Genomic DNA, 14,161 nt, shown 5'->3' with positions numbered 1-14,161 from the left:
GAGAACCTAAATGTGGATGGGATAATTGATGTGTTCTCAACGAGTCTGTGTTAACAACCTTGTTGCCCGTTCTCTGTGGCTGTTGCAGAAACCCCTCTCTTCAGTTGCGCCAGTTCCTGCTGGACAAACTGCCATCTCTTGACAGTAGTATCTTGCTTCATGTCCCAGTTTCTGGATTATGGTTTAACACTTTAATAAAAGCTTGTGAGTGACAGGTTTATGTGGGATGGGGGAGTTACAGAAGTACAGTATAGAAGAGCTCAAAGAGGGTGCGGTTTTCCTTCTTAACAGTGCCTCTTGCTTTTCACACTGTAATAGATTAACAAACATCAGGCTTTTTGGGGATAATGGGACCTGGCTCCATGAAAAACACTTTCCTCAGGTTTCTCATGGCATTCTGTAGTAAAATCTGTTATGTATTGGCCAAAATTGGGTAAAATGTTATCATAGAATCATAGACTGTTCTGGGTTGGAAGGGACCCCAAGGATCATAGAGCTCCAACCTCCCTGCCACAGGCAGGGACACCAACCTCAGGCCTGGATCTACACAGGGCTGCCCAGGGCCCCAGCCAACCTGGCTTTGAACACTTCCAGGGACAGGGCATCCACCACCATTCTGGGCAGCCTGTTCCAGCACCTCACCACTCTCTCTGTAAAAAAAACTTCCCCCTAATATCCAATTTAAACATTCCTTCCTTTAGTTTTAATCCATTCCCCTTGTCCTGCCATTGTCTACCCTTTAAAAAAGTTGATTCCCCTCCTGTTTGTATGCTCCCTTCTATGTGCTGTTAGGATCTATGGTCCTACTGCTCCTCCTGTGATAAACTGGTAGGTGTCTTGCTATGTCTGAAGCAAGAAAATTCTAGATGAAAGAGAAGAATGACTTCAGCTATCCTGGAAACTTTGAAGCCAGACGGATATTTACTTGCCACGTATGCCTGAACACTAAACAAACAGAGAAATATGACTTGTTTGTTGAAGAAAAGATTAGGCTATCAGGCTTGATTCTGACAGCAAGAGAATTAAGTAGTTTTGCAGCCGCTTTTGAAACAGCCAGCTGAAAGGGTTTGATTTTCTGTTTCTATTAATGTGCTTGTTAGACCTGTGTAGCTAGAAGACTGAAAATTCAGTTTTGCATGTGAGGGAGGGGGAAACTCCCTTGCCTTTTTTGGGTTTTTTTCAGTTGTTAATAGGAGCTTGGAATAAAAAGCTGGAGATATATATATATTTTTTTTCCACTCCTTTGACAATATTTGTGATAATCAGGATGGTTTTTCCTTCACTGTCAGAAAGAATATGTGAAAATGTCAATCACTGGAAGCCAGTAGGTACTCCTGGTTTACAGCACTAGTAGCACCATGTCTCTTTTTATTCAAATACTCTGCTGCCCTGAATTTAAAGTTCTGACCTTAGGAAATGTTTGGGCAGAATGTGTAGTATTCTGGAGAGTTTGGTGAGCTCCGTTTGTATCATATTTTCCAGAAGCATGTTTACTGTAACATTTGTGCCATGTTCTGTATCTAATGGCTCTTGCTACCTCTCTCTGAGGTTACTTGAAACGGGAGAAGTTACAAGTTGGGAAATTGCTTGACCCAATAAATACTCCTACGCTGTTCCTGCCATAGATAGACAATAAGTGAACTTTTCTTTCTTCAGAATCCTTCTAGTTCCTTATGATTTTGTAATACTTCAAATCTATTTTTCTCCAGAATTTTTGTCACCTTTTTTCCCCCTCCATAATTTAAGCCAGAGATCTGAGCTTTGACACTGCTTTTGTTGTGTGCTACTTTAATCTGTTTTTCTGAACACTTTGCACAGAGGTTCAGAAGCATCTGAGCTGTATTAAAGTGATCTAGATTCTGGCTTTTGTACTTGAACTTGAGAACAACAAAGAGTTGTGCAAAGACCAAAATACTTGGGAATGTGGTAGACAGGGAAACAAACCATCAGTTTCAAAATAAGTTGCTGTAAAAGCTGTTTATTTATAGAAGAATGTTCCTTTTCCTCTCTATTTCATATTTGAATATAGATTAATCTTTCTGCTGTATATTTGGAAAGACGTTCAATGTGTTTACTTGTAGCTTCAGTGAAGTAATTGAACTTTTTTCATCCTGCTCCATGTTAGTTTTCCATGAGAAGTAGAATTGGAGAGCACAGGACAGCAGCCAGTTCCCTGATGTTTAAGATTCATCCTTCTTTATGACAGTAGTCATCCTGAAAAGTTTTCAGCAAAGCTTTCCTATTCCTTGTCCTTTTTATGGTGAGGAGCCCAGTTCTGGACATTGAGGTCCTGGATTGTGTCCATAGAAGGGCAGCCAGGCTGGGGAAGGGGCTGGAGAGCAAACCTTCCGAGGAGCGGCTGAGGGAGCTGGGGGTGCTGGGGGTGTTCAGCCTGGAGAAGAGGAGGCTGAGGGGAGACCTTATCACTGCCTACACTGACCTGACAGGAGGGTGTAGAGAGGTGGGCGATGGTCTCTTCAGCCAGGGGACAGGTGATAGGACGAGGGAGAATGGGCTCAAGCTGTGCCAGGGCAGGGTCAGATCAGATGTGAGGGAAAAGTTCTTCCCCAAAAGGGTTATGGGGCACTGGAACAGGATGCCCAGGGAGGAGGTTGAGTCCCCACCCCTGGGTGTGTTTAGCAGATGGGTAGATGAGGTGCTCAGGGATATGTTTTAGCACAGGACAGGAACGGTTGGACTTGGTGATCTTAAAGGTCTTTTCCAACCTGGTGATTCTGTGTGATTGCACAGTGATGAATTTCAAACTTGTCTCTCATTTGATACCCCATCTTGGCGTTGGGTTAAACCTACAAAACTTGCACTGACTGAGAGGAACAGGAACAGGCATTTACCCACTGAGCTTGCCTTTCCATTGCACTTTGTATAGTGATTTACTAGTTTATTGTTTTACATTCTAGGTGAGTTCTCGTGTCTGTCACTGATTGTGCCACATTCATTTGGAAATGATTCCCACAAATCTCTGCATGAAATACCAGCTACTTGATAACTCCTGTGTTAGCTTCAGGTCTTAAACTCATTTTTGAGGTGATAACTTCTGCCAAGGGAACATTATAGTTTATGTTATACCTGCCTTGTTGCAGAAAACATGCAATCAACTCTATGGGTTAGTTGGTGGGGGTTTTTTGGACGTGCCATTAGTAGTTCTAGACTTTGGGAGGTGAGAGGGAAGGGGGTCCTATTGCTCTGTTCACAGTGTAATCTTTTTCCAGGCACCCAGCTGGAAAGCAGCTTTGCAGAAAAGGACCTGGGGGTCCCGGTGGACACTTGAGTTGACCACCAGCCAGCAACGTGCACTTGTGGCAATGGCAGCTAATGGCTGCACTTGGCAAAATGTTGCCAGCACATTGAGGGAGATGATCCTTCTTCCCCTCTACTTGGCACTGGGGAGGCTGTGACCAGTTCTGGCCACATCAGTGCAAGAGAGACACAGGCAATACTGGACAGAGCCCACAGTGGGCCAAAAGATGACTGCAGCTGAGAGCTGGGGTAGTTCAGCCTGGAAAATAGAAGGCTCAGGGGCATCTTATCAGTGTGTATACATACCTGAAAGAACATTGTAAAGAAGATGGAGCTGTGACAGGACCAGAGGCAGTGGGCACAAACTGAAAGATGGGAGGTTCCCTCAATGTCAAGAAACACTTCTTTAGTGTGAGGGTGACACAGCGCTGACACAGGTTTCCCAGTGAGGTTGTGGAGTCTCTTTCCTCAGAGATACTCAGAAGTTGTCCAGACACGATATTGGGCAACTGAGTGTAGGAGGCCCTGCTTGAGCAGAGGGCTCAGGCAAGGGGACATCTGGAGGTCCCACTGCAAGGTACTACCTTCCCACCTCAAAGATTCTGACTGACATGCAGTTTTTCCTGAAGTCAACTGTAGTTGGGCTTCCTTTTAACGGGCTCTGAGGGTTTGCTGAAGCGGCTCTAACAGTTACAACTTACTCCCTTGTTTTGTTTCCCTGCAGGAACATGCATATCCAGCAGATGAACTCATGCCTTTAACGTGTCGTGGACGAGTACGGGGTCAGGAGCCAAGTCGAGGGGATGTGGATGATGCCCTGGGAAAGTTAGTGTTTGAAATTACTGTTGTCTCGTGTAAACATCTAGGAATCTTAAGTACAATTTGCAGCCCATAAAACTTGTTTATTTAGTTGACATGTCCCCAAACTTAAAATTTGTTGAAAAAGATTCTGTGGGCGTAGACAAATCCAGAATTTCTCTCATCAATTCTCCTATGGAGGCTGGGGAGAAGCTGTTGGAAATGCAGCTGTAAATCATGAAGGCAGAAATACTTACTTTTAACTGATGCAAAATTGTACCTTTATCAGAAAAAGAGACTTGACCTGTGAAGGAGAGCCAAATATAGCTTTGGGTTTTTTCTTCCTTAAGAAAGCCTTCCAAATGTGAACTGGTGTTCATGGTATTAGTAAATTTGACTGCTAAATAGAGGTTATTAAGGTTAAATATCAGCTGCACAAACAGTCAACTGTTAGCCATTATGCTGGCCTGAAGTGATATCTGAAATGCCTTTTTTTTTTTTCAGAAAGCTCTCTGAAAGCACAATTAGTCAAGTGATGATCATGTGTGTGGTAGCCTGGGGCCTTTGCCAAAGTATGAAACGTTATTTCAGACATGGAAATTCTTCATATTTTTCTTTTTGAGATAATAATACAAAGCACTGATCCTTTGGCCAACAGAATGCAAATTTAAGGACTGTTTTTCTCCGTGTTAAATTGAACCATCAAAGACAAAGTTGAATTACTCTGGATGTGTTTGTAATCGACTTTTTTTCCCCACAGGGAACGTTGTCTGTGTGTGTGCAGCTCATGTTTATAGAGCAAAACCTTAATAACAAATAGCTGATGGGATTTTTATTGGTATCGCTGCTTAGCATCCCTAGGCAGAATAGTGTGAATCAAAGCTGAAGTCCTTGTCTTAAATACTACTTGTAATTCACTCTGTGATGTTGCACCTGTTATTTTGGTTATATTTTGTTATGTACAAAAGTCCCTTAGCCTAGAAATTCCTATATAAACCTGCTGCTTGGAGGTATTGAAAGGTAAATGACTGCTGAGAATGAGGTTTTGAGAAAATGTATTTTTAATCCTGGTCATGAGGGTTGGACTCGATCTCTTGAGGTCCCTTCCAACCCTTACAATTCAGTGATTCTTTTTAATCACCTTTTTCTACATAGTAGCATACTATCATTTGAATAAAAACACTTTCAGCCCCTTAAATGCATTGAATGGTCTATTGTGTTTGTGTATACGTGCTTTTTTCTATTCCTAATGAACACCTATAATAATATTTATCAGATATCTTATATAATCCTTGTCAGTTGGCTCATCAGTCCTGTTCTGTGCCAGCCTTTGCAATCAGGAAATGACAGGGTGAGACAGCTAGGTCAGTTTTGTTTCCCTGGAGGGCACAGCCTTCCCTATAGCTGTGCAATTTATCATCCCGTGCCCCCCACCTTTTGTATGGAAAAACTTGTGTATTTGTTATGCACTTGTGCATAGGTCCTAGTTAATCTCCTACCTCTGTAGAACAGCTCTCACAGAAAGCCATTAGATCTTTATATAGAGGCTGGAACAAGACTTAACGTTCTACGGGGTTTCTCAGTGGGTTTGATCGGAGACTAGAAATAAAAATTTAATTTGCTTAGAGGTTCAAAAGCTTTGCAGTAAGTAAAGGAATCTTCTTGTTTCTGTCAGCTTGCTAACAAAGGGAAGAAACTTAGTAGGGTGTTTTGATATTAAACTTAATGTGTACAATTAATTTTTGAGTGGCTAGTCGTCTGTGAGAATTTAATTTTTAATAGCATTGGCTACTATTAAAATGTGTCTTATTTCCACATGTACAGATCTATAGTAAATATGTTTTAAATTTTGTTTTGTAGGTTTTCACTGACCTTAATTGATACCTTGGACACTCTTGTGGTAAGTTTGATCTGTTGATAAACTTTGATAAACAAACTAAAGAAGTCTTCTGATGTGCAGACTTATTTTTATATTTCTATTTCATGAATTCCTATATAAAAAGATACTCATCTTTCTTTGCCTTTCATCTCTAGCCACCTGTTCGATGTGGCTGTTGCTTGTAAGAACTTCCCAAGTGTTGTGCTGGTGGTGGTTGAAGTTCATTGCAAAAAGAGCACTAGAACAGTCCCTTCACCTTTCATTGATGCTTTATCTTGTTTTTATTGGGCTCCAACTTAAAAAGGATACATGAGTTTGCTTCCCATTGTAGTGTAAACCAACACACTCACTTATGGGTGAACGACTCTTACTACCTGCTGAATTATTTATGGATTTGAAGTGCATCTACACGTTTCAGGGATGTATTTGTGTGCACTTAAATATATGTTAAAGACTCATAACCTGGACAATGGTTGCCAGGAAATGTTACCAAACTTACATTCCATCTCTTAATAGGCTCAAGTCATTAATAAACTACTTTTTGTAAGATTTTATAGAATCCTAGAATGGTTTGGGTTGGATTTCATTCCCTTAACGTCTTTTGCCATCATAAAATACAGTTTGGAAATCAGGAATTTCTTCCCGTCTGAGTCACAGAATCACAAGGTTGGAAGAGACCTTTGAAGATCATCAAGTCCAACCATTCCCATCCTATGCTGAACCATATCCCTAAGTACCTCACCTACCCTTTTTTTAAACACATCCAGGGAAGGTGACTCAACCACTTCCCTGGGCAGCCTGTTCCAGGCCCTGACAACTCTTTCAGTAAAAATTTTTTTTCTAATATCCAATCTAAACCAGGTCTCCAGGTAAACAAATCTAAAAAGCTTTGAAAACCCTGACTGCCCTGATTTGGTGCATGAGTCACACAAAGCTTCCTCTGACAGAAATGTGATGTGCTGGGAGACGACCCTTGGCTCATTCGTATCACGACCACAGTGGTTGAAACTGTGGAGTCTGGAGCTCCCAGTCTTTCTCCCAGACACTCAGATGGATTCTTGTGGTTTGTTTATTGTTTTCTTGTCTTAGAGGAGGATTAGCCCTTGTGGAGTTTGAAGGCACTTGCAATTACAAATTGGATAAGTCACAAAGATTCTTAAAGATCGATTGAACCAAAAGAAAGTCAGTGTGAAAGAAAATCTGTAGGAAATGCCTGAGCTATTCTTCAGACACAAGGAGAAAACTCTTGGGAGGAAGAAGACAGCTAGGATGATTCACAAAACTTAGGATGTGGCTCCTGATTTCAGAACCCACTGACATGGGAGGCTGGAGCAGGCCAGTCTTTGCCTGCTCCACTAGCACAGCCCCCGAGCAGGGGAAGGAACAAATCAATCTCTGGGTAATAGTTAGGTACATTCTCAGTGACTTTATTCTTTGTGTGCAGCTTTTAGTCTCTTTCATATCTCTCATAAGGAAGCAATAATATTAATGTCTGTTTGCACTGTGTCAGTGTGCCCCTGCAGAGTATCTCAGTCTAAGGCAGGTTAAATGTCTTTGATTTCTTTAATTCATTACACTTGTTCTTCCTCACGTGAGTGTGACTATGTTGGAACCTAAACACCTGGTTTCTTTGTTTTCCAGGTGTTAAATAAAACCAAAGAGTTTGAAGAGGCTGTAAAGAAAGTAATAAAGGATGTTAATTTAGATAACGACATAGTTGTATCTGTCTTTGAAACCAACATAAGAGTCCTTGGGTGAGTAACTGTTATGTTTTCAAAACTCTTAAAAATGTGGGGTCCTCAGGGCATAGTTCCTGTGGTATTGCACCTCATTGCAAACACTTGTGCCATTGGCAGTCAGCATAGCTCAGCACCTGCCCTAAGGAAGGTTTCACAATGCTAGGCAGGAACTGATACAGCAGTACTGAATCAAGTTGTCCCCCAGATAACTGCTGTGGGTGTAGCTTTGTTTGATTAAAATAAATTGTGCATGCTGAGGGTCCAGTGTTTTCTCTTAATGGAAATGGTTCTGCATATTACCCTGTCCAGTATCAAATTTAACAGATAGAATGTCTCAGTAGTTGGGGTAATAGATTATTTCAGGGTGGAAGGGACCTCCAACTTTCTGCCCAACTGTCCTAGTCCCAGCCAGGCCAGAGTTCACCTCCCCAAGCAGCCAGCACAGGTGAGCCGAATTGCGCTGGGCTGTTTCCACACCACCTGACATCACTGCCCCATAAAGGGGCTGGTTGGGAAGGGGTGCTCCTGCCCAGTGCTGGGACAACTGAGTGTGGCCGGGGTGTCAGTGCAGTGCTCAGTGTTGTTGTCTTGTCCTGTCAGTGCAGTGCTCTGTGTTACCACCACATACTCTGTGTTGTCACCAGGTGTGAGTGCAATCTGTCACAGGCTGTTACTGTTCTCCTTTCACGGTTATTTTATCAACAAACTGTCCTTATTCCAATCCATCAGGGCTCTGTTCCTCCTCCAGGAGTGAGCAAGCAGCGTGTGGTGCTCAGCCACTGCTTGGGGCTGAACCACCACAGTGCTTTTTGGTACCCAGTGTGGGGCACAAAGTGTTGGGATAATGGTACATCTGACCCGATTGTGTTAAAAGCTACGATAGATGTTGATGGTGTGGAAAAAGGGGTGGATAAAGTCCCAGTTCTGGCCAGGCCAGAGGTAACTTCCCCAAGCAGCCAGCACAGGTGAGCTGAGTTGCCTGGGACTGTTTCCACACCACCTGACATCACTCCCCTGTAGAAGGGGCTGGTTGGGAAGGGGTGCTCATGTGCGGCTCTGGGACAGTTTGAGTGTGGCTGATTGGGGCTGAACCACCACAGCAACACAGGCCAGTTTTAGCCTATTATATGAAGTTTTAAAGATGTTGGTCATTGTTCTTGACTAACGATACTGATGATTCCTCTACAGTTTGGGACTGAGTCCTAATCAGTAAGGATTGCTTTCAAAATCTTGGCAGCTAACCTTGATTTTAACTGGGAGCTGCATTTGCTCAGCGTTTCTCAAAATTAGGGCCATGTGAACATAGCACAGCTGTGTACCTAGTCTTCTAACTTGTAGAAATGTTTGCCCTGCTGTTCAGATGACTGCACCTATTGAGCTGTGGATAACTTCTTGTCTTTAGAGGTCTCCTGGGTGGGCATTCGGTGGCAATTATGCTGAAAGATAAAGGTGAATACATGCAGTGGTACAATGGTGAACTGCTGCACATGGCAAAGGAGCTAGGCTACAAGCTTTTACCTGCTTTTAACACCACGAGCGGTCTCCCTTATCCAAGAGTAAGTACTCTGGCTTCTCCAAATTCAGAATTACTTCTGCCAGCAAAATTTTTGTTGTTTTGGGTTTTATTTGAAATCACTTGTCTATTTATTAAGTTGGTCATTATAATGCACGCTACAGTTTTAATCTCTTTGAATCCTTACATTTCCACCTCTGAAAAGTCTCTTATATATTGCTGTGGGTATATAGCAACTGCAGAAATCTTATTTAATCATTCTCTAATGATTTCTTGCTCCCTGCTACTACAGGCACCACCAGTTAGGTGAGGAGAGTAATTTTGGTTTCGGTACATCTCTCTGAGACAGTGAAAGAGCAACTTGCAAATGGTTGTGAATTTAGCACACAACCAGTGAACCTTCATGGTTTGCATCCACGCTTTTAAGAGGGCAAAAGTAGCTGTAATCTAAAAACATTCACTTAATGCAAACAATTTAATCCAATCTAAACAAAGCACAGTACATACTATTTGAATGACAGGAAACTACTTCCCCTGTGTACCATTCGTTGTGAGATGTGGTTTTGATTGGAAACTGTCCCGTGAACAAAAAAATCTAGGCTCAGTAAATCAGCATTGATCTAATGAAAATGTCTAATTCAAAATGTTTTGGATTTGAGAGTGTTCTGCTGCGAGGGGCCTCTCCAGCATGCAGGAAGCTATGGTGTGCCTGCAACAAAAGCGGGTCCATCTAGCAGGTAGTGTCTAGAGCCAGGGAGTGTGAAGTCTTTCCACTAATAAAAATTAAGATGGTAATCTCTGCTTTTCTCTAGGTTAATTTAAAATTTGGTGTAAGACATCCAGAAGCACGAACAGGAACAGAAACTGATACCTGCACAGCTTGTGCAGGTACTTTGATCCTTGAGTTTGCAGCTTTAAGCAGATTCACAGGAACATCTATATTTGAGGTTTGCTTTCCATGATATCTTATTTTTTTGGGGTTGGGTGTATTTTGTAGTAAGAAAGCAGTATTTCTTTTGATTCCTTCCCCCTGTCCCCTTCTCTCCCCCCGCCCCCCCCCCCCCCCCCCCCCCCCCAAAAAAAAAAGGACACTCTTTTTCAAATTAGAGGTTTTGAAGTCTTTCAGTTTGGGCCTGTTGTTTCACTTAGTTTCATCAAAGCAGGTGGAAGCCTAGCTGGCCCCACATTGAGTGCTTTGGTAAAACTTGTCACATTAAAAGCCCATGCACGTCTGTAGTCATTTAGAGCTGTTTTTGTTGGGAAGTTGTAACCATCAAGTTACTACTTGTGTATATAAAGAATGTATATAACTTGGATGTTCATGAAAAGGGGCTGCTGCTCAGCCTTGTCTGGAAAGATGTCTGAAAAGACCTGGTGGCTTTGGGTCTCCAGCAATTACATTTCTTGACTTTCTTTAAAATTTGGTTACACTAGTCTGTCTGTATCTGCAATTTTAGAGTAGGAAATTTGGGTGAGACACTTGGCTTGCCTTAAGACCATACAGTCTATTGGCAAACAGTCGAGTAGACAAGCACCACTCTTTCAAATCAGCCACAAAATCACTAATTATAAAAAATGTGGACTGAACAACCTACAATTTAGTGTATGCAATGCAGTGCTGAGTTTTATAATTGTTGGACACAAAACATCTACGAAACAGTACTTCACAGCATCTTAATTTCAACAGACAACAGAATAACAGTCTTTAGTATCTCTGTTTCTCTGTAATTTTCTCTAACGAGCATTTGCTGTTGTTGTTGTTGCAGGAATACGCACGGAAAGCGCTTGATTTTATTTGGGAAAAGAGACAGCGCAGCAGCAATTTAGTGGGAGTTACTATTAATATCCATACTGGAGACTGGGTCCGCAAAGGTGTGTGGTATTCTGACTCAGAACCCATCACCACAAGTGGTTTGGGGCAAGAAAAAAAACCTCAACACACTCCCTTATCCCCACAGCGAATTTATCTAGGTGATTTAAAAATGTTCATGGGATAGGCAAGAGGATGACTTAATTTCAGGGCTGGAGAAACCGGCTTTGCTCTGAAGGGGTGTTTTGGTAGAGAAACTAGTTTTATTCATGGCAAAGAAAGCGTTCTCTGACTCACTTTGATTCTGAGAGGGGAATGCCTTAGGATAAATTTTCAGAGTTTCTACTATAAATACGTAGGAAAAATATAAATAGGACTGTGGCTGTGTGTGGCAGCCAGTAAAAATATTTTCATAAGTGAAAAGTGAAACAACTGGCTTCAGTGTGTGTCTGTTCCTGTCATTATGTGCTCTGATACTGCAAAGCCTTTAGCGTAGTCATAGAGCATTGTGTCTCTGCATCCATCTGTGCCTTAATTCTAGTGATAGGAGGCTTTTTCTTTTACTGAAAGAGCCTTTAAAATCAAAATGAAACCATGTGAAAATATCCCTCTAGCTACTTAAAGTAAAACCAGCTTTTCATTTTCCGCTGCTTCCAGATAGTGGAGTCGGAGCAGGAATAGATTCATATTATGAATATTTATTAAAAGCCTATGTCTTGCTGGGAGATGACAGTTTCCTGGAAAGATTTAACACGGTAAGTTAACACCTTGCTCAGGTTTGTGCTTTCTTTAAGACAAATTTAAGACTAATTGTGTTGTCAGTCAGCTGTTAGCCTGAGAAGCTGATGAAGAGATCTTCAGGAGAATTTCTGTGACTTCTGCTCTATCTAGTGCCAGCTTTGATGTGTTTTTGCTTATTTGGAGCGAGCCATCACCTGGGCAGCTATTTTAAGCCCATTCAGTGAAAATCAGAATCTTCTGGAACTTATTTGTGTTTCCAGTACAGCAGAAGCTGTATTTTAAGATTAGAGAATGTAATGCTGCTGCTGTTCCTGTAAAACAACGTAAGGGCTGATTGTTACAAGCCAGGGTGCAATTTCTTTCTATCCTGGAGCAACAAAAAAGGTCTGGAATTGAAACTTTGGATCTTGCATTGCACAGCAGATCCAAAGGCCCAGCAGACATTTTGGATTGCTAAATTCATAAGATCACTAAGCAGCTTTGTCAGCATCTTTATCCTTTCTTTTTGAAAATAACAATAACCAATAAAACCATTTTCTACCATAAAATGTTTTTTTTATATCATATAGTGTGGCTTTTCTATCATAATATTAAAACTGGAGTAGCTCAGTAGCTTAAAGCCTGTTGCAGCACCTCAATTTCATGTTCCTGACCTGCAGCCACCATTATCTATTAACTGTTTCCTGTCAGTTCTGCTCATGTGCTTGTGACTTTACCCTCCATGCTTCAGGATACAGGGAAGGCAGTTATCTTGGGGAGCGTAGGATTGGCAGTCAGCAAGTTGAGAAGTGAGGTAATGGTTATTAAAGTTCTGAGATATCAGAACATCAGGGTAGATGAGGTGCTCAGGGATATGGTTTAGCACAGGACAGGAACAGTTGGACTTGATGATCTTAAAGGTCTTTTCCAACCTTGTGATTCTGTGATCAAGCCCAGCTGTTTTGTTGGTTTCTATCCCTCCTTCTTCCCTTCTTCTCTGGAGACATATTTGCTTTAGAATCCTCTTGATCAGAGAAAGCAAGTAGAGCTTTGGCATATGCTTAAAGGTTCAGCCAAAACAAACGTGCCTTGATTGTCATATGGCTGCTGAATATACTTCTGTGTATTATTCTGTGGAAAATGTGGTGTGTCTTGCATGTGTAACACCACTGAGCTCTGCAGAACTTACTGTCCTCCAAGTTCATAAAACCAGAAACTACTGTGCGTTGTCAAATGTAGAAACAATTGGGAGCATAGTACTGGCTCTTCCATTGAAATCCAGCACCCTCGTGATCTGTCTGGTCTGGAAAATGTATTGACAGTGTAAACTCATGATGTTTCTCGTGTTTGTTTGTCAGCACTATGATGCCATAATGAGATATATTAGCCAACCACCTCTTCTTCTTGATGTCCATATTCACAAACCAATGCTAAATGCTAGGACCTGGATGGATTCTTTGCTAGCCTTCTTCCCTGGATTGCAGGTAAGGTTCAAAACCCACATGCAGGGGATTTTACTAACCTGTAAACAATTAAATAGACCAGATATATAATTGACGAGTCAAGTTTAGTAATTTGATTTTTAGAAATGTTGAATGAGGGTGTCTGTACTCCTCCCCTCACCTCTGTGCTATGGGGCAGGGTGACGTGCATTTCTGGCCATGCTGAGCGGCAAAGCCTGTCCGTATGATTTGCTTCACTGGGCTTTCATTGCCCAGTCATGAAAACGCTCAGATGGAGCTGCCTTTTGAGTAGCCCAGTGACAGGCTTCCGAGCTCGTGTGCCGTTTACACCTTTAATGCAAACTAAATCACATTGTTACCATGGTTCTTTGTAAATGACTGAGGTTCTTTTTCTCCATAGACAGTAGTCTAAATGAGCTCGCTGGTTTTGCTTAAAAAGCTCCTGTGGAATATCTTGTGGCCAGCAGGTCAAAGGAGGTGATCCTCCCCCTCTATCTACTCTGCCCTGGTCAGGCCCCACCTGGAGTGTTGTGTCCAGTTCTGGGCTCCCTGGTATTAAAAAAGCCAGGGATCTGCTGGTGAGAGTCCAGCGGAGGGCTTCTGAACGTGATTAAAGGCCTGGAGCATCTCCCCTATAAGGAAAGGCTGAGTGACCTGGGACCGTTCAGCCAGGGGAAAAGAAGCCTGAGAGGGGATCTGATCAGTGTTTATCAATATATGAAGTTGTGGGACACAGGGAGAAATGGCCAGCCTCTTCTCAGTGTCTGTGGGGACAGGACAAGGGGTGATGGCCTCAAGTTGGAGCACAGGGAGTTCTGCACCAATATGGGAAGAACTTCTTCCTGGTGAGGGAGCCCTGGGACAGGCTGCCCAGGGGGTGTGGAGTCTCCTCTTCTGCTGGACACCAACCTGTGTGACCTGTCCTAGGGACCCTGCTTTGGCAGTGGGTTGGACCCAATGAGCTCTGGAGGCCCCTTGCAA

General features: G+C 42.4%; 1 protein-coding gene across 1 annotated transcript in view; it reads left to right on the top strand.

Moving 5' to 3' along the window:
* The window catches only part of EDEM3 (ER degradation enhancing alpha-mannosidase like protein 3), a gene marked incomplete at both ends in the record, with an annotated part of 28,359 nt that overhangs the window by 2,926 nt on the left and 11,272 nt on the right, over nucleotides 1-14,161 (top strand). The window contains 8 exons of the mRNA XM_084266371.1: nucleotides 3,983-4,083; nucleotides 5,917-5,956; nucleotides 7,577-7,689; nucleotides 9,077-9,230; nucleotides 10,000-10,134; nucleotides 10,954-11,059; nucleotides 11,655-11,752; nucleotides 13,076-13,201. Of these exons, the coding sequence (XP_084122497.1) occupies nucleotides 3,983-4,083; nucleotides 5,917-5,956; nucleotides 7,577-7,689; nucleotides 9,077-9,230; nucleotides 10,000-10,134; nucleotides 10,954-11,059; nucleotides 11,655-11,752; nucleotides 13,076-13,201 (873 nt within the window). The remainder of the gene's footprint in view (nucleotides 1-3,982; nucleotides 4,084-5,916; nucleotides 5,957-7,576; nucleotides 7,690-9,076; nucleotides 9,231-9,999; nucleotides 10,135-10,953; nucleotides 11,060-11,654; nucleotides 11,753-13,075; nucleotides 13,202-14,161) is intronic.

The sequence above is a fragment of the Gallinula chloropus genome, assembly GCF_964237585.1.
Source record: "Gallinula chloropus genome assembly, chromosome: 6".
NCBI classification, from domain to species: Eukaryota; Metazoa; Chordata; class Aves; order Gruiformes; family Rallidae; genus Gallinula; species Gallinula chloropus.
Note: the sequence above shows the minus strand (reverse complement) of the source record. Positions and strands in the feature narration are given on the sequence as shown.